This window comes from Salvia miltiorrhiza, chromosome 3 (assembly GCF_028751815.1).
Source record: "Salvia miltiorrhiza cultivar Shanhuang (shh) chromosome 3, IMPLAD_Smil_shh, whole genome shotgun sequence".
NCBI classification, from domain to species: domain Eukaryota; kingdom Viridiplantae; phylum Streptophyta; class Magnoliopsida; order Lamiales; family Lamiaceae; genus Salvia; species Salvia miltiorrhiza.
This window is the reverse complement of record NC_080389.1, coordinates 44,143,655-44,164,542: the sequence shown is the minus strand read 5'-3', so window position 1 is coordinate 44,164,542 and position 20,888 is coordinate 44,143,655. Positions and strand designations below refer to the sequence as shown.

Here is a 20,888-nt window from a genome sequence, read left to right as displayed (position 1 = left end):
TGCTCCACTTGAGCACGCTCCGTCAGAGCTAGACCTCACCTCAACAGCTTTAATAACTTGCAAATGATCCGAGGAATCAGTAGTATCTACCACCTCCAAAGCCTCAGTGTTAGCATGCAACACCGAAGCTTGCACCACCGCCTTCCCAACAGCATGCCATTCCGGTCCTTTGTCCCCATTTTCCACCTCATCTGTTGTCTTTCGCTGTGATTTGTCACCCTTGCGACATTTCTCTACCGAATGGCCCGTAATCTTGCATCGATGACAAAAAATAGGAATATATTCATAACTGAACTCCACCGGAAACTCGTAATCCCCTCCATCAATATTAAGCGATTCCGGCAAAGGCTTTGCCAAATCAATTTCCACCAACATACGCACAAAGTGTCCTACATCTTCAGTCATAGAGTTTCCATCAATTTTCAACGGTTGTCCAAGCCAACTTCCAATACCCGAAATAACTTCAGGATGCCAAAACTCCACAGGCAAATAATAAATCCGAACCCACACCTGAGCGAGAGAAGAAGATTCCTTGTAGGGATTAAAGTAACGTACCCAATCACGTAACCGAAGCGATCCGACAGATAAATCCCATAAAAGATTAGCTTTGGCAGTGGCTTTATCCTCGTGTGACTGAAATCTGAGAGTATAGTAACCCTTTCCCATCGGCATCAAGTGCCAGGGAGAAGAAATTTTCCAAAGCGATTGAAGCTCCGCCTTTAATTCCCGAGATTGCCTCGGCTTATCGCCTTTATTCAACAAGAGTCTGCCTATAAGAGCATGCTTAAACTTATTCAATTGAGAAACCTGAATATCACGTGGTATAACAAGAGTACCCTGATCACCATGCCTAACCGGACGGAGGGCACGAAATTGATGCGCTGGTAAATCCGGTTGTCGAACCGTTGGAGGTGCAGTAATCCGAGCGTATGAAGTTCTGTTGCTCAGCCGATTTCACAGAAATAGGTGCAGCGGGTACCACCGTGCTCCTAAGATTAACTTGAAAGTTTTGCTTAGTAACCCCATTCAGAGAGGGTTTCAGTTGTCGTTCAAAATTTGCAGAAACCGAAGGGAGATTGAGGGCGCCTCTGTCTGCTGTAGGAGAGGCGGAAGCCATGATCGGCGCAGCAACTGCGCTGGAGCCTTCAACCTGACGCTGAGCAGCAGGATGAGGGAGCTTCTGAAGAGAAAGAACAGTCGGGGAGCGCTGCTGAAGAGACGCGCCCGACGTTCGTGGAGAAACGTTGCCGGAAACCTCCGCCGTCAACACCATCGCTAGTTCTCCTTCGTTCGAACTCCGATTTACGATCCGTTTGCGCTCACGAACTCCTATCGAGACGAACTACAACTTGTATTTCAGCCAATTCTTCCAAATTCTGCTTCATTATTTCTGAAAATTCGTTCAAACAACAAGCAAGTGACAAGTTCTTGACCATAAACCAATATAAGCTCAAATAAATCAACAAACACACAAAATCCTCACAACTAAACATCAAAAATGACACACCAAGAGGTAAAAATACATGTTTATCAACCCCCCAAACTTGAACTATTGTCCGTCCTCGGACAAAACAAAGATGAACCAAGAATGAATCAACAAGAGCGTATGGAAAAGTAGATAACATTGTGGCTTCAGATTTGTCAACAAAATTATCAACATGCATTTGTATCTCCTATTATCAAGATATCACAATCATGACAAATTCAAATTATGGTCTCAATGAATTGCAATCCTCACCAAAAGGATAAAGAAAATAAGAATTCTCAACTCTCAAGTGTATCAATCAAAAAGGACGTGTATACGCTCAGTTCAAGCTAAACAAGTACTCATCCATAAGCTTGTCAATCGTCTCACCTCTCCATCACTAAATGTGTGCTCCTATAACCAAGATAAAAAAGGTCTTTATTGAGGGTTGTAATGTAGGCTCTTTGGTAGGGTAGGATATATTTGGCTAAGTGACTAATAAATACTCTCACTGTAGCACAATCACCAACCTTATAGCATTCTTACTCAGCACAATTCTCCACCTCCCATAAAACCAAAATTTTCAATACAAAATCATCACAACTCATCAATTATTCCTCATGACATTATGACTTTCTAAAGCATCCTATGTATCTCTCTTTTTTTTCTTTTCTTTTCTTTCTTTTTCTTTTCTTTTCTTCTTCCTTTTTTTTTTCTTTCAAACAAGTCAGGATACTAGGATTTTTTCCAATCAAGATCAAAGTTCATAAACCATAATCACGCATCTCCACAAACCAACTACCCCATCACAATAATCTTCAAGCTCCCACCCACGGTTAAACCAAATGAAATGGAAAATAAAAGGCTCAAAGGGGCGAACTAGGATCATAAATAGTAATAGGACAAAAATAGGATATATAGGCTAGCAAAGACGGCCTTCTATCATCTCAAAGTTATTAAGCACACTATGTGACCTTGAGGGAGAAATCAAGACAAGTTCTAGTGAGACACATGCAAGCTCGAACAATCACTCAAGAATAAGAAATAAGACTGTAAAAATAATGACAGTCAAGGCTCAAATCTCACAGCTTATTTCATTGATTGCAAACACATAGAGACCATGCTTATCATTCATCAATCATGCTCAATCACAACAATATCAACACAAACGCATGCAATGTCACAAGTTTAAAGCAGAAATCATCATGAGCCAGTTATCTAACCAATCTCTACACTACTCACATCTTCATCAAGGTAACATCATAGAGAAACCACCAAAGCAAGACTAAACAACTCAACGACGACACAAACAAAAACAACCAACAAAAATGCACCCACAAAGACACATCCCCCCAAACTTATTCACCACCAAGGAGAATAAGTTTGAAAAGGATTTGTGGGGCACGAAAACAAACAAACAAACAAAAAGGAACAAACTAACCAAAAATTGGGTTGCCTCCCAATAAGCGCTATTTTTAACGTCGTTAGCTCGACAGAACAGCAACCTCTTCAAGGTGGCTGGTGCAAGCAGTGCTGCGACCAGCTGCTTCCTGCTCCATTCTTTTCATCCAAAACTCCTCCTTTAAACTTCCGATCACCTGGGTCCTTCCATGAAAAATGATCATTATCAAATGTATTAAATACATCTACACTTACCTTTCCCGGATCCTTTGCTTTCTTGGGCACTTCTTCCTTGTGGATGCAGTATGGTTCATAGACATAGAAAGTTTGGCTCTCATTATGAACTCGCGGAGTAAGCTCCCCTTTCTCCACATCAATCAAAGCTCTTCCCGTTGCAAGGAACGGGCGCCCCAAAATCAGCGGGATTTTGTTGTCATCTTCAATGTCTAGAACCACAAAATCGGCAGGGAGAATAAAATTCCCCACCTTCACAAGCACGTTCTCCACAATTCCACGAGGATAAGTGACCGACCTGTCCGCCATCTGCAGCCTCATAGATGTCGGCTTTAACTCCCCAATCGCCAGCTGCTGGAAAATAGATAGAGGCATAAGATTTATGCTCGCCCCCAGGTCGCAGAGTGACCTTCCGAAATGATGGCCTCCAATAATGCAGGAAAGTGTGAAGCTGCCCGGATCTTTGACCTTCGCCGGCAGCTTCCTCTGCAAGATTGCGCTGCATTCTTCATTGAGATTCACAATCTCAAACTCTCCCAGCCTCCTCTTCCTCGAGATAATGTCCTTCAGGAATCTAACATACTGCGGCATCTCCTGCAGTGCTTCCACCAATGGAATATTAATATGTACTTTCCTGAAGATCTCTAAGAATTTGGAGAACTGCTCTTGTCCCCTCTCTTTCTTCTGGCGCTGAGGGAGAGGTGTAGTCACAGTTGCTGGCGAAGTAGCTTTTTGCTTTTCATCATTCTTTCTGCCAGAAACCTCAACAGTGACCTCCTCAGCTCTTTTTTCAATCAGCTGTGCACTCCCAAATTTTGCTGTCATGGCCCCTTCCTGTGTAGTCCTGCTCGGCAAATCAACCATCTTAAAATGACGCTGGGGAAACGGCATCCACCCCGGAGGACGCAGATGATGTGGGAGTCGTCGGCCTTCCTCATGAACTCTCCACGATAGCTCTTCTTTCTCCATCTCATGAGATTCATGGCTGCAATCTGAGGTGACTTCACTCTTTAACCCAATGGCCATGCACTGCTCCTTGGGATTCACATTGGCATTGTTTATGAGATTGCCCGACTGTTGGAGTTTGTTGACGGCGGTGGCTATTTGACCCAATTGGGTCTCGAACATCTTCATTTGAGTCCCCACAGCAACGGCATTGGACTCTAGCTTTTCCATCCTCTCATCTGCCTTGGTGATGAACTTCATCATCAGCTCCTCTATATTTGGCTTCTTCTCTTCATTAATGATTCCATTCGTAACAGAGAAGCCTGGTGGAGGTTGGATTGCATTGTTGGGATTCCCATAAGCCAAATTGGGATGTGGACGCCCTCCATGATGAAATTGTTGTCCACTATTGTATCCACCCTGTTGCCCATGCTGAAAGTTCCCATAATTTCTGCCATTAATGTAGTTGACGTCTTCTACGCCTATCGGGATCTCTACAGCTGGATCAGAATTGCCAACAGTCATAGCATTGATTTTCGAGTTCATTTCTGCCAGCTGAGTCAAAATCAATGCCATGGGATCTGAGCTGGACGCAGCAGCAACTTTCTTCAACTGAACTCTCTCGGATGGCCATTGATAACTTGTAGTAGCCATGCTTTCAATAATCTCCATTGCCTCCGAGCTCCCTTTCTTGAGCAGAGAACCTCCAGCTGCTGTATCCATAAACATTCTCGCACGCTCACCACACGCATTGTAAAACATGACCACCAGAGTCCCCTCATCAAAGCCATGGGACGGGCATTTCCTCAGCTTCTCCTGGTATCTTTCCCATGTTTCAGCCAAAGTCTCTCCATCAAATTGCTGAAATTGAAGAATGTCCATCTTCAACTTCAAAGTAAGCCCAGGAGGATGAAACTTCCGTAGGAAAAGATCTGCCAGGTCCCTCCATACTGGATTGGCTCCCAGATGTAGAGTTTGATACCACGACTTTGCTTTATCCCTGAGTGAGAATGGGAAAAGGCGGAGTCGTATAATGTCATCAGGGACTCCATTCATCTTAACAGTGCTGCACAGCTCCAGGAATTGCGCCAGATGCGCATTGGGATCTTCCACAGCTTTGCCTCCATACTGGTTTTGCTGCACCATCGTGATCAAACCAGTCTTAAGCACGAAATTATTCGCGTTGACTCTTGGAGGCTCGTAGTACTGATACTGCGGAGTGAACGCCTCATTGATCGGAGGCTGCTTCTGAACCTCGCGGTTTTCCTGCGCCTCAATCAAACGCTGCAGTTGCTCCTTGAGAGCACGAACTTCTTCTACGGTAGCCATAGAACTACCTAGCGAACTTCATAACCAAAAATTAGGACCACAGGAAAAAAAAATAACAGAATTTAAATAAACAGAAAAAAAAATCCAGATTAGTATCAAATAATTAACAGATAGTACTGATAAAAATCAGTCCCCGGCAACGGCGCCAAAAATCTGCACTTATGCCAAAAATCTGCACTTACGCCAAAAATCTACACTTATGGCACTGATAGTGCCATACGTGCAGCACAAATACAGAAACAACAACATCATTTAAACCCTAAATGGAACATCTAAACCCTAAATGGATAATCTAAATCCTAAATGGAACATCTAAACCTCAAATGGATAATCTAAACCCTAAATGGAATATCTAAACCCTAGGGGGAAGTGTGCACTTATGGCACTTATGGCACTAATAGTGCCATAAGTGCCATACGTGCAGCACACAGATCAGATCAGATCTGCCATGGCTGAAATCGAAGGAGGCGGAGATCAGATCTGCCGATGGAGGAGGCGGTGCAACGATCAGATCAGATCCACTGCCGCCGCCTCATCAGACCAGATCTGCCGCCGCCGCGCGCTGGAGAGAGAGAGAGGGAGATGAGAAAGAAAGAGGAGAGAGCGGCAGCCGCTGGAGAGAGAGAGAGAGAGAGAGAGAGAGGGAGGATCTCCTCCACCACCGCCGCGAGAGCTCTGACGAATTCTCCAAGCTCAGCGCCGCTGCCGCGCAGCCGCTGGAGAGAGAGAGAGAGAGAGAGAGAGAGAGGGAGATGAGAAAGAGAGAGGAGCCGCTGGAGAGAAAAAGAGGGAGATAAGAAAGAGAGAGGAGAGAAAGAGAAGGGTAGAATAGTCATGACATACAAAAAATGCCAAAGTTTATATTTTTTCAAATGGTGGACAAAATTTGATGTTGTATGTTGAATAGGGCCATTCGGCCCTATTGTTTCTTACAAAAATCGTAGCAAAATTAGTAAGTAGTTCAAGTGAGATTTCACTATTAATTTTTTGATTACAACTTGATACTCAAGCGTGATAATTTTCACTTCTATATATTTTTCTCATACAGTAAAGTGTATAAATAGAGCCCATAATTATCTTTAATAAATATGCGAAATTTAATTTGTATGGCTTTCTATTACATTGTTTAGGTTATTCATGACATTTTTATTTTGTTGAATGATACACTTCAATTATGTTTTTAAAATTCTCGTAGCATTAAGTTAGTAGGTAGTTCTATATGAGATTTTCACTATTAATCTTTTGATATTAATTTATAGCTTATTTTATTTAATTCAACTAAAAATAGTTTATTTAGTTTGATTTTTATTTCGTTGGATGATGCAATTAAATTATGTTTTTAAAAATTTCGTACGTAGCATTAAGTTAGTCAGTATTTCTATATGAGATTTTCACTATTAATCTTTTGTTATTTGTAGTTTATTTAATTTAATTTGGTCAAATCGCTTATCCCTAAATAGATCCAATAACATTATTCTATAAATTCTACTATACCATTATGAAATACAATTTGAAAATATGACTTAAAGTAGGGGCGTGGATTCCTAGAAAATGAGAAGATATATGCATTATCTAACTTTGATATATATATATATATATATATATATATATATATATATATATATATAATATAAGGAAGGGCAAAAATAAGAGCATTTCTTAAGATATAAAATAAGAATAATTTTCAGCCCTTAGATCATCAAGATCCACGGTTGATTCGTAATCCTGTTGGATACATTTATGGTCCTAAGTTCGAATCCCAAAGATAGCAAAAAGTTATTTTTCACAATTCATACCTTTATACAGTGAATTCATACATGTTCTACATAAAATTCATACATTAAAAATTGCTCTTATTTCTTATTTTAAGACGTGCTCTCACGGTAGCCCACCCTTATATATATATATATATATATATATATATATATATATAGGAAGAGGTTCTAATAAAAACCTCTGTTAAAATGAGAACTAAGAACCTAATCTTGACCTTTTAAATATTATATCTAATGGTTAGGATTTAGTCAACAAAAGAAACCGTGCATCTATTATATTTTACTGTGCACTTAAAAAATATGCAATTTATGCAATTGAAACCAACAATGCAAAATACTCAAGCAAATCGAAATTGTGCATCTATGCAATTGAAACTGTGCATCTATGCAATCGAAATTGTGCATATGTAGTTTAATCTCAGCCCTCTATTTTATTTAAATCAATGGCTTTAAATTGGTTCCTAGTTTTCATCTTAAGAGGGGTTTTTATATTAACCCTACCCTATATATATATATATATATATATATATATATATATATATATATATATTAGGGGAGGACTAGAATAAAAACACTCTTAAGTGTATAAAATATAAATGATTTTCAGCCCTTAGATCATCAAGATCTACAGTTGATTCGTAACCCTGTTGGATGAATTCATGGTCCTGAATTCGAATCCCAAAGGTAACAAAAATTTATTTTTCGCAATTCGTAACTCTGTTGGATAAATTCATACGTGTTCTACATAAAATTCGTACATTAAGAAACGTTTATATTTTATACACTTAAGAGTATTTTTATTCTAGCCCTCCCCATATATATATATATATATATATATATATATATGGGAGGGCTACAGTGAAAACACTTTTTAAAATATAAATATAAAAGTTTTTTAAAGTACGAATTTTATCCAACAGGGTTATGAATTGTGAAAAATAAATTTTTGCTACCTTTGAGATTCGAACCCAGGACCACGAATTCATCCAAAAGGGTTACGAATCATCTGTAGATCTTGATGATCTAATGGCTGAAAATTGTTTATATTTTATATTTTAAGAAGTGTTTTTATTTTAGCCCTCTCATATATATATATATATATATATATATATATATATATATATATATATATCTTATTATTACACAATTATTGTTTACATGCAAAAATAAATCAATTCCAATTACGATATGTCGATTATTTTTCTCAAATACTTAAATTTTGTCCCGACACGTGCCTATATTTTTGCATTATATGGATGATCAAGGCCACCAAAAATCACAAATTATTTGGACATTTTTACCAGTTAAATGACCAAAATTCAAAAATAACATAGAGTAGGTGTTTGTATTATTTCAAAAATATTGTATTTACACTACAAATTTTGTAATAGCAAAAAAAAAAAAAAAAACGATTACAAACATTAGATTTATTGAAATTGAAGTAGATCAACTTATACGACGATGAGATAGCCAAAATTTTGACTCTGATAACAAAATTTTGATTTTGATGATCCAAAATATTGTAGATTTAGCATATGATATTATAAAAAAAATTGATTTTGATATAAATTAGACATTAGGTTTATCGAAATCAAATTTTGGTAATAGTGACAAGTTAGCAGTGCTAGAACACTCCCTGAACCCTGGGAAAATTGTGGTGAATGATATGGATCAAGAAGTCATCAGAAAACCCAGGGCAACGAGGTGATAGACAGAGAGGAGAGAGAAATGAGCTTATCATCTATCGAAAATAACACAATGATGAACTTGAATATATGTTACTCCATTCGTTCCACGAATCTTGACACGTATTCCTTTTCGGGTCATTCCACGAATCTTGACACGTTTCTAAATATAGTACTCCCTCCATCCCGGTTTTTGGTATCCAGTTGAGAACGGCACGGGTTTTAATAAAGTGATTGATGTGTTGTGAGTTGAATAAGGGTCCCACATTTTATGTGAGAATTAAAATAATTAAAGTGGAGTAAGAGCCCCACCTACTTTTACCAAAAATAGAAATGGATACTAAAATGTGGGACAACCAAAAAAGAAAAGTTGGATACTAAAAGCTGGGACGGAGGGAGTAACAATTACTCCCTCCGTCCACGAAATATTGCCCTACTTGCCCATTTTTCCTTGTCCACAAAGTAATGCCCTACTCTGCTTTTTGTACCACTATACCCTTTTTTCTTTTATTTATTTACCATCAATTGCCACTAATGGACCCACCATACAACAACTTATTTCATTTTTATATTCTACTTTATTACACTTTATTACTAGTGGACCCACCACACAACACCTTTAACACTTTAGTCAACTACCTTTATCATTTTAGTCAACTACCCTTATATTTCACTTACAACCACTTTATCAGCTTTCTTAAAACCTGTGCCGAACAGTAAATGGGGCAATACTTTGTGGACGGAGGGAGTATTATATTCTCTCTCCTACTTTATCACTTTATTACCTTCTCTCTCATACTTTATCACATTCTCTATCCTAATTTATCACTTTTATATTTTATTACCTACACACTTAAAATATTAATTTACAATTCATTAATTCTCGTGCCGAAACCAAACGTGTCAAAATTTGTGGGACGGAGGGAGTATTTGGCAAGTAGACATTAATCATTTAACTAATTAAATATAAGCTGTGAAAGTAAGTTTCAAGAGCTTATAAGTTCTCAAAAAAATAAAAAATTTATACTCCAACTTATTTTTTCATAATTTTATATACAATAATTATTTATTATTTCCATCGTAATACCATTTTAAATTTATTTCTATTTAATTTTATCACTAGGCGAATAAACGCACGTTCTGTTGAATGTTTGGGTCATGGACTCATGGCAAATAGGGACGTTGCAGAGTCCACCTAATGATTCTCAAATAATAATGTATTACAGTTTAGTTTAGATTATTTTAATATATACGATGTCATTCGTCCTCTCAAGAACCCAAGGGTCAATATAGCTTTAGTTACCAACTAGGGATAAGAAAAATAATGTTTTGTAGAGTCTTAATAAGAAAAATAATTTTTAATAGTATTCAGTATGTCGTTAAAAAACTAGTTGCCGCATGCATGCTAAAACAAAAATTCTTGTTTCTTCAGAAATTAAACATAGTTCTTGTCATATCCTATATCCATTCGTCTAACAAAGTAGAGTCCAGAAATAGGCCAGAATATCTATCTTTGGAACCTCAGAACTGCGACAAGAAATTAAATAGATTCATTTTTATTTTTATTTTTATTTTGAAAAATATCAATACAATATTTCACCGGAATAATTTGCTCCTTTAATTTACCGATGTCAACCCAGTCAAGTAAATTAATTAACCTGATCTATTCATATTTTAATATCTATATAGGTAACTTATGTGCTTGCATAATGGTACATCTTCCAATACTTCCCAAAATTTTAAATCCTCTGAAACCTTGGCGACTAAGGTTCCGAGAGAGAAGCCTTCTTTTCTTGGAAAAGATTTGCGGTCCTCGATCTGCGAGTGAAGTTCTTCTTACGAGTGAGTGTTGGTGAATCTTACAATGGATCCAGAGGAGATTTTGAAGAGGGTAGCGGCACTAAAATTATCCACGGAGGTGGCTTCGAAATCTGTTACAATAACAAAAAAGGAAGCGGACAGAGGGAATGCTAGGGCTGATAAACTTGTGTTGGGGAAAATCTTTGGAAGGAGACAGCCCAATCGTGAGACCTTGAGGGAAAAATTACCAGATATTTTACACATTCGGGGGGCGTGTGAAGTTGAAATTGTGGGAGGTAATTTGTTTGTCATCACTCTGGATTTGGAAACAGATCGTGAAAGGATTTTGAATGATGGACCGTGGCATTGGTTCAATGATCTTATGTTAATGAAAAAAGTGGATTCGATGCAAACGGCGGCGGTGACGGTGTTTGATGATATTGCTATGTGGGTCCAATTACACAATATGCCACTAGCATGTATGGAAAGTCAAATTGTCAGGAGGATTGGGGAACAAATCGGAACTGTGCTGGAAGTGGACGAAGGAGAAAGGGGGCTGTGCCTTGGCAGATATGCTAGGGTGCGGATAAGGAGATCTATAGAAGAACCACTGGTGCGATGTGTCCCAACCAAACTTGAAGGAGAAAATGAGGAAACTTTGGTGATTATTTTGTATGAAAAATTACCAGATCTTTTTTGCTTCGCTTGTGGAAAAATAGGACACCATCTTAAAGATTGTGGGTTAAGTGATGAAGAGAAGGCGAACCCCTCATTCGGTACATGGCTTAGGGCTGGAAGGGGGGTGGATTACAGACGAGTAACGTACAAAGCGCAACCTAGCATGGCAAAAGAAAACACTTATGGCCCGAGGGCTCCACCACGCAACAATGATAGACAGTTTTACAGGGGAAAGGAAGCTCAAATGGTGGTTAAGGAGGGGGAAGGCAGGAGTAAGGAGATAGTGGTGCATGGTGTTTTAGGGGGGGATGAAGAGATGGCGGATGATGAGCTAGTGAGGGAGGGAGCGAGCGGGGTAGAGGAGAAGGAAGTAGCGGATGGAGAGGGAGAAGTACAAGAGGGGCAGAAGCTGTTGGAAATGAATGATTTGAGGGAGTCGGAGGAGGAGAAAATGATTGACAGACGGACTAAACGAAATGCGATTGATGTGGAATTGAATAAGAAGAGAGAGAATGACATGGGAGAAATTAGAGAGGACAACAAGGAAATTGAAGAGGAGGTGCAACGAAAGCAGCAGATTGAGGCCAGAAAAAAAGAGGACCACAACAGGACATCATTTAAGAAACAGAGCAAGGGCTGGAAAAGGCTTGCTAGGACCACAACCCCAGATACTAGTGAGGGTAAAAAGAGGAATAAGGGAGAGAGTTATTTAATGATAGGCAAGAGAGGTGAGATGGAGGAGAAGGGGGAGGCTGAGGATGGGCGTGAGAATAAGAGAATGAAGGCGGTGGAGATGGAAACGACGGAGAAGACACAATTAACGGCGGTGGCTGCTACGATGCAGCCCCGCCGGGCATTATGAAACACTTAATTTGGAATGCACGGGGACTGGGAAATCCGCGTGCATTCCATGAGTTTCGCCGACTATTAGTTGGCCAATCCCCGGGGGTCGTCTTCCTTTGTGAGACGAAGCTCGTCAAGAATCAATGTAATTTGTGGAGAAGTTTGCTCGATTATGATGGAATCTTTGTGGTGGATGCTAGAGGGCGTAAAGGGGGCCTTATTTTGATGTGGAAGGCGGATGTTAAAGTTCATATTTTATCCTATTCACAGGGACATGTGGACTGTTATGTCATGTGGGAAGAAAAAAGGTGGAGATTTACCGGATTTTATGGGAACCCGGAAACTAGTCAACGAAGATTCTCGTGGGAGTTGTTGAAAAGACTTAGTGACCAGATTCCCACAGAGGATATGCCTTGGCTCGTTGGCGGAGATTTTAACGAGGTGCTTGCTGACTCGGAGAAGTTTGGAGGGAAAGCCCGTCCACGGAGTCAAATGAACACTTTTCGCGATGCCTTGTTTTACTGTAGCTTACAGGAGGTGGCGGCCCCGGACAAGACACATACGTGGATGAATAAAAGAGCGGATGAGCCCATTTTTGAAAGGCTTGACAGATTTTTTGGTAATGACCTTTGGAACAGTGAGTACTCCGATTGCTACACCACGGCAATGGACTTTTTTGGGTCTGATCATAGGCCTGTCATTTGTGTGGAGCAGGAGAAGGAGAGAGTGATTAACTATGGTAAAGGGCGTTTTCACTTCGAGGAGAAATGGTTTACTGAAAAAGAGTTTGTACCGGATTTCCTTTGTGAATGGTCGTCGCTTTACCATGTGGGAGATATGAATACTAAGCTTCAACGGTGTGAACAGTTTTTAACCAAATGGGCTAAGAAGTGGTTCGACTCAATTGGTAAGAAGGTCGCTGGGATGCGGAAGGAAAGAGTTAGACTTTTGAAAGGGCTGGGGGGGAAGGATATTTGCCAAGACATTCTTGACCTCACCAGGAGGATTGAGCAGGCGGTAGAGGCAGAAGCGTGCCATTGGAAGCAACGAGCTAGAGTGAACTGGCTTGCCAATGGAGACCGCAATTCTGGGGCTTTTCACTCCCATGCTTCCAAGCGACGTAAAAAGAATGGTATTAAAAAATTGAAGAATGAGGCAGGTGTGTGGATTGAAGAAGAGAAAGACAAAGCTCAGCTTTTTGGAGATTTTTTCCAGAAACTTTTCTGCTCAGATAGGCCTTCTTATGGGAAAATTGAAGATGTGGTGGGACTGATACAGGAAAGAATTGACGAGGCAGATCGAACCGCGCTTCAGAAACCTTATGAGGCAGAGGAGATTAAAAGAGCAGTTTTCGAGATGCACCCTACGAAGGCACCGGGGCCAGATGGATTCAATGCACGTTTTTATCAACGTTTTTGGCCTGCCTTGGGTGAGTTTGTTACCTCGCAAGTGCTTGCGGTTTTGAATGGGAGAGCCGAGGTAAAGGAGTGGAACGAGACGTTGATTGCACTTATCCCTAAGCTAGACAAACCTTCGATGGTCTCTGATTTCAGGCCTCTGAGTTTGTGCAACACCATTTATAAGATTGTTTCTAAAGTTTTGGTGAATCGGCTGAGACATGTGTTGGGACGGGTGATTGATCAAACACAAAGTGCTTTTTTGAAGGGCAGGCAGATCACAGACAACATCTTGATTAGTTTCGAGTGTCAACATTGGATTAGGAAACGAAAAAAAGGAAAGAATGGGTATGCTGCTTTGAAATTGGATATGAGCAAAGCGTATGATCGAGTGGAATGGGATTACCTGGAGGCGGTGTTGAAGAAAATGGGATTTCCAGATGCTCTCCGCACGCTCATTATGAAATGTGTTAGATCGGTGTCATTCTCTTTTATCTTGAACAGGACGGTCTTCGGAAAAATCTACCCGACGCGTGGTTTGAGACAAGGTGACCCACTGTCCCCGTTTTTATTTGTGATATGCGCGCAAGGTTTTTCTTCGCTCTTTAACTCCTTCGAGCAAAGGAAGATGATCACCGGGGTCCCGATCATTCCGCGAGAACTTAGCATCATCCATCTATTCTTCGCGGATGATAGTTTAATTTTTTTCAAAGCCGAGGAGAGAGAGGCGGCAGCAGTGAAAGACATCATTTGGAAGTACCAAGAAGCATCAGGTCAGCTCATTAATATTGAAAAATCTTCTTTATGCTTCAGTCCGAATACGAACCTTGCTGATGAGAAAAAGGTTAATGGAATTTTGAATGTGCAATCTGGGGTGGGGATTCAACGATACCTTGGGCTTCCTTCCTTTTCTCTAAGGAATAAACGTCTGCAGTTTGGATACTTGAAAGAAAGAGTGGAGAAAAAACTTCATTGTTGGAGCCAACGCGAATTCTCGGCTGGTGGCAAAGAAGTGTTGATTAAAGCAGTGATCCAAGCCGTCCCTACATACGCGATGCAATGCTTTCGAATCCCGGATGCAATCTGTGAGGACATTCATAAAATTTGTGCATCGTTCTGGTGGGGTGACAAGGAAGAAAAGAAAAGGATGCATTGGGCGAAGTGGGAGACCATGTGTGTTCCAAAGGCGAAGGGTGGCATGGGGTTTCGAAATTTAAAAGTATTCAATCGCGCCCTCCTTGCAAAACAAGTGTGGAGATTGATGACGCAACCGGATACTTTGGTTGCAAAGGTTTTTAGAGCTAAGTACTATCCAGATGGAGACGTGATGAATGCTAAGATTCCCCAGAAAGCATCGTTTGCATGGAGGTCTATTGCTGGCAGCAGGGCGCTGGTGAATCGAGGGCTTTTATGGAGTGTTGGCAATGGCAAAAAGATTAGAACTTTCAGAGACAAGTGGATTGGCGGGGTTAATGGGTTGTTGATTTCAGGCAACGGGATGAGAGAGAATGCTTTTGGGGAGGAAATTCACACGGTCAGTGAACTGTTGGCACCAGAGGGAACTTGGAACAAACCCAAAATTGAGTCTTTGTTTGGGAGCTTTGAGGCGGAAAAAATTCTTAAAACGCCGATAGGGGAGCATGGTGCTCAGGATCGGCCACAATGGAAGTATGATCAACGGGGTTCCTTTTCAGTTAAGTCGGCTTATCTTTTGGGAATGCATTTCTATGATGAACACCCTCATCAATGCAGAGAAGACAGAAAACTTTGGAGCAGATTGGTTTGGAGTGCTTCAATTCCGCCGAAGGTGCACATTTTTATTTGGCGTGTGATTAAAAATATTATTCCTGCAGCTGTGAACCTTAAGCACCATCATGTTCCGGTGGAAGGGATTTGTGAGCATTGCCATGACAGATGGGGTACAACAGCTCACGCTACTATTTTCTGCCCGATGGTTCGAAAAGTGTGGAAGAATTCAATGTTCTGGAAAAGTCTGAGGAGAGTGGAGGGAATGGAGATGATTGATATTGCAGAGATGATTGGAAGAGAGTACTCACGAGAGGAGTACGAGATCTGGTGTGTTTTATTATGGCAAACGTGGGATTATGTTTGCAAAATGAAGCATGGGCAGAAAGAGGAATTTGATATGCCAAATGAAAACATGAGTAGAGCACTGCTGGAAACTTTTGCAGATGCTTGTGCAACGCGTTGTAAAGATGGATGGTTGGGAGTGCAGTTGGGAAAAAAGAAATGGGAAAGACCAGCTTTTGGGATTTTCCGCATGGACGTTGATGCGCTGTTTGATCCGGCAAAGGGCGAGTATGGAGTGGGTTTTGTTTGCAGAGACTCGAATGGTTCTCTGGTGGTGGCAGGAACTCAACGGATGAAGCCGGCGTCGACCGCAATGAAGGCCGAGATTATGGCAGTCATTCAGGGAATTTATGTGTGTTTGGAGCATAATGTTGACGCAGTGGAAATTTTCACTGATTCGCTTCTGGCGGCGAGAGCTATGGCGAACGAAAAAGAAGATGAGAATTGCCTCCCTGCACACTTGGCGGAGATCCTTCATGCTGCGAGAGATAATTTTCTTTTGAATGTGCATCATATGTATAGAGAAGCCAATTCCGTGGCTCATTTTCTAGCGCAAAAGGCACGAACGTGTAATGAGTCCATTTGTTGGACGCATGACTTCCCTAAATGGCTTAGGGACCTTGTTTCTCATGATATTCACTAATATATGAGTTTGGTTTTTCCTTCAAAAAAAAAAAAAATGGTACATCTTCCAATACTAATTGTGTTCTCCATGACATATTATAACTATTCATGTCGTGTCTATTAGTAAAACAAAAGAGTGATATTTTTTTGGGTTAATTAATTGTTAATTAATATTGCATGAAACTTTTATTTGTTTTATAATTTTAATATGTTTCCCTACTTTTCAATTTGTTTCAAAACTAACAACCTCAATCTTTTTGTTATAAAATTTCACTCGAATTTTTTTTTAAAAGAAAATATTGGTTCACTCAAAATGCTCCCACCAAATCGGTGTCACCAAAGTGCGGTTGCAATGACTATATATTTTTTTTATATAAATTACACAAATAAATAAATAAATTTAATGACGTACTGTACTATATGGTGAACTCGAACTCAAGACCTTAAGTTTTGGGCATTAATCACTTACCGCTAGGCCAACACACGCACACAATGTCTCAATATTCTCGATTTCACTTAGGGGTGTTTGGCTAAGCTTATTTTAAAGAGCTTATAAGTTGTTAAAGTGTTTAGATAATTGATTATTAGTTTATGAGTTAGAGAGTGAATTATGAGGTGTAGAAAGAAAATTGTAGAGATGCAATTGAAAGAGTATATATGATAAAAATGACAAATCATGATAGAATTACTTTTATAAACTGATTGTTATTTAAGATAATGAAAAATAATTAAGTTGGAGTTAAGGAACATATACTTTTGGAAAAATAATTAAGTTGGAGTTAAGGAACATATACTTTTGGAAGCTTCTAAGCTCTTAAAGCTCATTTTTGTAACTTGCAAACTATTTAGGAGCAATTTAATTTATAAATTATTTTAAGAAACTTATAAGCTCAATCAAACAGCCTCAAGTCCCTGGTAAATGGAAAATATCAGGATCTTATTATTACAAACAAACTAAAATTTAATAATATTATTGCGACTTTTTAAATATTGATTAAAAATTATAAAATTGATAATAAAATCGTATGTTAATCGGCAGTCACCCATTTTTTTTTTGGGTTAATTGCCGCTAAATTCAAAAGCTTTCTAAAATTTCGCGATTTTCTCACCAACTTCAAAATCGGCGTATGAATACACGAATTGAGAATCCGTTCTTAATGTTCCCAAAATTAAAAAATCCCCAAAATTTGAAGCTGACATGGATGACCGTAGTTACAGCGTGGCATAGTCGGCGGCGTAAGGAAACGACGTCGTTTTTAAAAATCAAAACGACGTCGTTTTGATTTCCAACAACATTAAAAAAAAAGAAAAAAAAATGCAGAATTCTCTCTCTCTCGAACACCACCACCGCCGCCGAGTTCTGGACTTCCAGCCATCGTCGCCGCCGAGTTCTGGACTTCCAGCCACCACCATCGCCGAGATCTGAACTTCCAACCACCAGACCACCACCGCCGCCGAGCTCTGGACTCCCACCGTCTCCCTTACTCATCTCTGCCAGAGTTCTGGACTTCCACCAGACCACCACCACCACCACCGCCCATCTCCGCCTGCTCTCAACTGTCAACAACAACACACACACTCACCTACAACTGCCGCCGGTCCATCTCTCTCTCGCCTTTCACCGCCGCTCTGCAAATCGCCTCACCAAATCGCGGCCTCCCTCCTTCAAATCGTCACCCCAAATCCCTCTGCAAATCGCAGCTCTGGGTGTTTGGGGATGGGGTAGATGGAGGAGTCGAAGGGTGAGAAAATCTGTGTACTGATTTGGGCGGCCTTCTTCTTCTCGCGGTGTTGGTCGGGGTGGCGCCGGGGGTTTGGGAGGTGGTGGACGGGGTGGCGCCGAGGGTTTGGATTTGGGAGGTGGTGGTTGGGGGGGTTGGGGAAGGGGGTGTTTGGGGTTGGGGGTAGGTATTTTCTATTTTTTTTTTATAAATTCATTTATTAACATTTTATTAAAATAAGATTAATTAAAAAAATTAAAAAATGACATGTCATATCTATTTGGCATTTAATTGACATGTCACAGATGTTTTCCATGTCAACTCGCCGGATTTTTTAATTTTGGGAACATTAAGAACGAATTCTCAATTTGTGTATTTATACGCCGATTTTGAAGTTGGTGAGAAAATCGCGAAATTTTAGAAAGCTTTTGAATTTAGCGGCAATTAACCCTTTTTTTTTACAGAATTTCATAGAATGACGGTAGTAATCACTAATCAATATATAACAGTAACTGCATATCCATCCCCGCACGGTGCCATTTTAGATTTTTTTTTATATATTAAAGAATTGCACCCAAAATCGTCTTTACATATATACCATTTTTTAAGTGTAGTGTATGAAGAGGAGGATCCTGACCATATACATATACATTGATAGTTTCTTGTTTGTCCTTATCCTACTAGTCGCTTGTACCTACAATGCTTTTTTGTCTGTATCCATTTTTTACTACAAGAAATGACAACAAGATTTCATCAAAATGTGGACATCTTGTTGGTGTTAAGTTCTCATTGGTCCAAGTCTCCTTTTTCCGGGAGATGTATCATCACTTTTCTACACCAACTTTTGTATCATAGTTTGCAAATTTTGTCAGCTGGGCTTATTCTTTTTTGGCAAATTTGAAGCTGCCAATCCTCTTTACATAGCAACTACTTATTACTTTTGCCGATGAAGATGAACAATGATCGATCATCCAGCGGTTTGCAGAGTTTGCGTTACAAACTTTGCTTCTTATCACAGAAAGGTCTCATGCAGCCTCAGTTATTGCAAATGTTGGAAGGAGAAGGAGCCAGAGATGTGAATAACCTGCAGGGTTTTGCAGGTATATATATATATATATATCAAGAATATTAATTAATTTAATCTTTTCTTTGTTAATTAACAAGTTGTGGATTGGTTGCAGATTATGAGCAGCTTGATTCGGAGAAGAATGGCCACAGTTTTGAGTCAAGAGACATTCTACAGTCAGTTGTTCAATCTTGCTCCTGCTGTGATCTTGTTCAAGAATGCAAGCCTCAGATGTTGAGAAATCTTCGTGATATGAATTATCACCAAAATAACATTGTTGTGAGAACACTTCTGGTTTCAATTAATGTATATATATATAAGTCCGATTTATTTAATTTGTTGTGGCAGATGGAAAATTATTACTATAGTTACAGCAAGCCTCAGCATTCATTTGGGAGTAAATTGATTGCTTCAGAAAATGAGGCGGCGAAGCACAAAACACGCATTAGATGGACTGAGGATCTTCACAAGAAATTTATTGAGTGTGTGGATCGCCTAGGTGGCGCCAAAAGTAAGTAACACCGAATCTATACATACAAATAAATTTGAGAATGTTAATTTAATTAAATTAATGCAGAGGCCACGCCAAAGGGAATCCTCAAACTAATGAAATGTGATGGATTGACAATTTTCCATATTAAAAGCCATTTGCAGGTTAATGAAACCTAACCCTTAATTTCAAATTTTGTAATGCCCCTCCATTCGATTTCTGAATAATTTTGTTTTCCATTTTCTCAGAAATACCGCGTTTCTGAACTAATGCCTGAAGAAAAAGAAGGTACTAATCATTTTCCCTTTTTCCATGGTTTGAATGCACTAATTAAGTTTTGAATAAATTATCAAAATATGAAATATCCAATGTATTGAGAAAGTTGTTTTCATGTAGGGAATTCGGAGCAAGTCGACTCAAAAACGTAAGCTATATATATAACGGTATCCATAGTGATGTGCAAAACTTTTGTTAAGAAAAGTGGATTATTGTTGAGAGATGATCCATCATAACAGGGGGATGCAGATTGTGGAAGCTCTAAGACTACAGATAGATGTTCAGCGACAACTGTATGAACAATTAGAGGTACCTTTTCCTATCTCTTCTTTCATTGTTCAATTGGATCAATTTTTTTGAATATTTTGGGTTTTGTTTAGAGCCAGAAGAAGTTGCAGATGAGGATTGAAGAACAAGCCAAGCAGCTTCAGACAATGCTCCAATGTCAGTTGAATACCAAAAATTAGATTTATGTATTCATGAATAACGTAGTTAGCTTAGCTAGCTAGCTTTTTTGTAGTACGTTCATATAATTTTTTTCTCAAATAACTTCTGACATTTTCAAAGGATAATCTTTTTTTTTGCCTGCTTGCATCAAAAGAAAACAAAAATTATTAATTTTTTGTAACAGCCCGGCTCCAGACTTGATAGCTGTCCCCACAGACCAATACGAGTCTTTTCTAGCGTGTTTTGTCCTCACTCGCACGCTCCCTGAGAAACTTCCCAGGAGGTCACCCATCCCGGAATTGCTCCAAGCCAAACACGCTTAACCTTGGAGTTTCTTCCGTGTGGGCACCAGAAAAGAAGATGCATCTTATTGATATGAGTAGCCCAATCAAATCCTTTAAGCTCTCCTCGAATATGCAGTCCCATACCTGCATATTCTCGGAATCCCTCTCGTTCGGGTGTGTTCCGGTTCATCCCTGCGCCCCTCCGCTTGGAAGTCTTAACCGGAGCCGCTCTTTGTCCGTGCCTCTTTGCACCGGCGATCACTTGCTCCAAGGCAAGCACGCTTAACCTTGGAGTTTCTTCCGTGTGGGCACCAGAAAAGAAGATGCATCTTATTGA

At 39.7% G+C, this 20,888-nt stretch overlaps 1 protein-coding gene across 1 annotated transcript; it reads left to right on the top strand.

Annotated features, from left to right (window-relative positions):
• Nucleotides 1-18,675: 18,675 nt before the first annotated feature.
• LOC131015948 (myb family transcription factor PHL5-like) lies at nt 18,676-20,403 on the top strand. Its single transcript, XM_057944470.1, has 8 exons — nt 18,676-19,088; nt 19,170-19,333; nt 19,403-19,565; nt 19,632-19,708; nt 19,793-19,832; nt 19,941-19,968; nt 20,060-20,129; nt 20,201-20,403. The coding sequence occupies exons 1-8, from the start codon at nt 18,935-18,937 to the stop codon at nt 20,285-20,287; spliced, it is 783 nt and encodes a 260-aa protein (XP_057800453.1). The 5' UTR covers nt 18,676-18,934; the 3' UTR covers nt 20,288-20,403.
• Nucleotides 20,404-20,888: the final 485 nt, after the last annotated feature.

Coding starts and splice junctions, on each gene's coding strand:
- LOC131015948 (XM_057944470.1), top strand. CDS start 18,935: ATGAAGATGAACAATGATCGATCATCCAGCGGTTTGCAGAGTTTGCGT. Junction 19,566..19,631: donor TCGCCTAGGTGGCGCCAAAA/GTAAGTAACACC, acceptor AAATTAATGCAG/AGGCCACGCCAAAGGGAATC. Junction 19,709..19,792: donor ATATTAAAAGCCATTTGCAG/GTTAATGAAACC, acceptor CCATTTTCTCAG/AAATACCGCGTTTCTGAACT.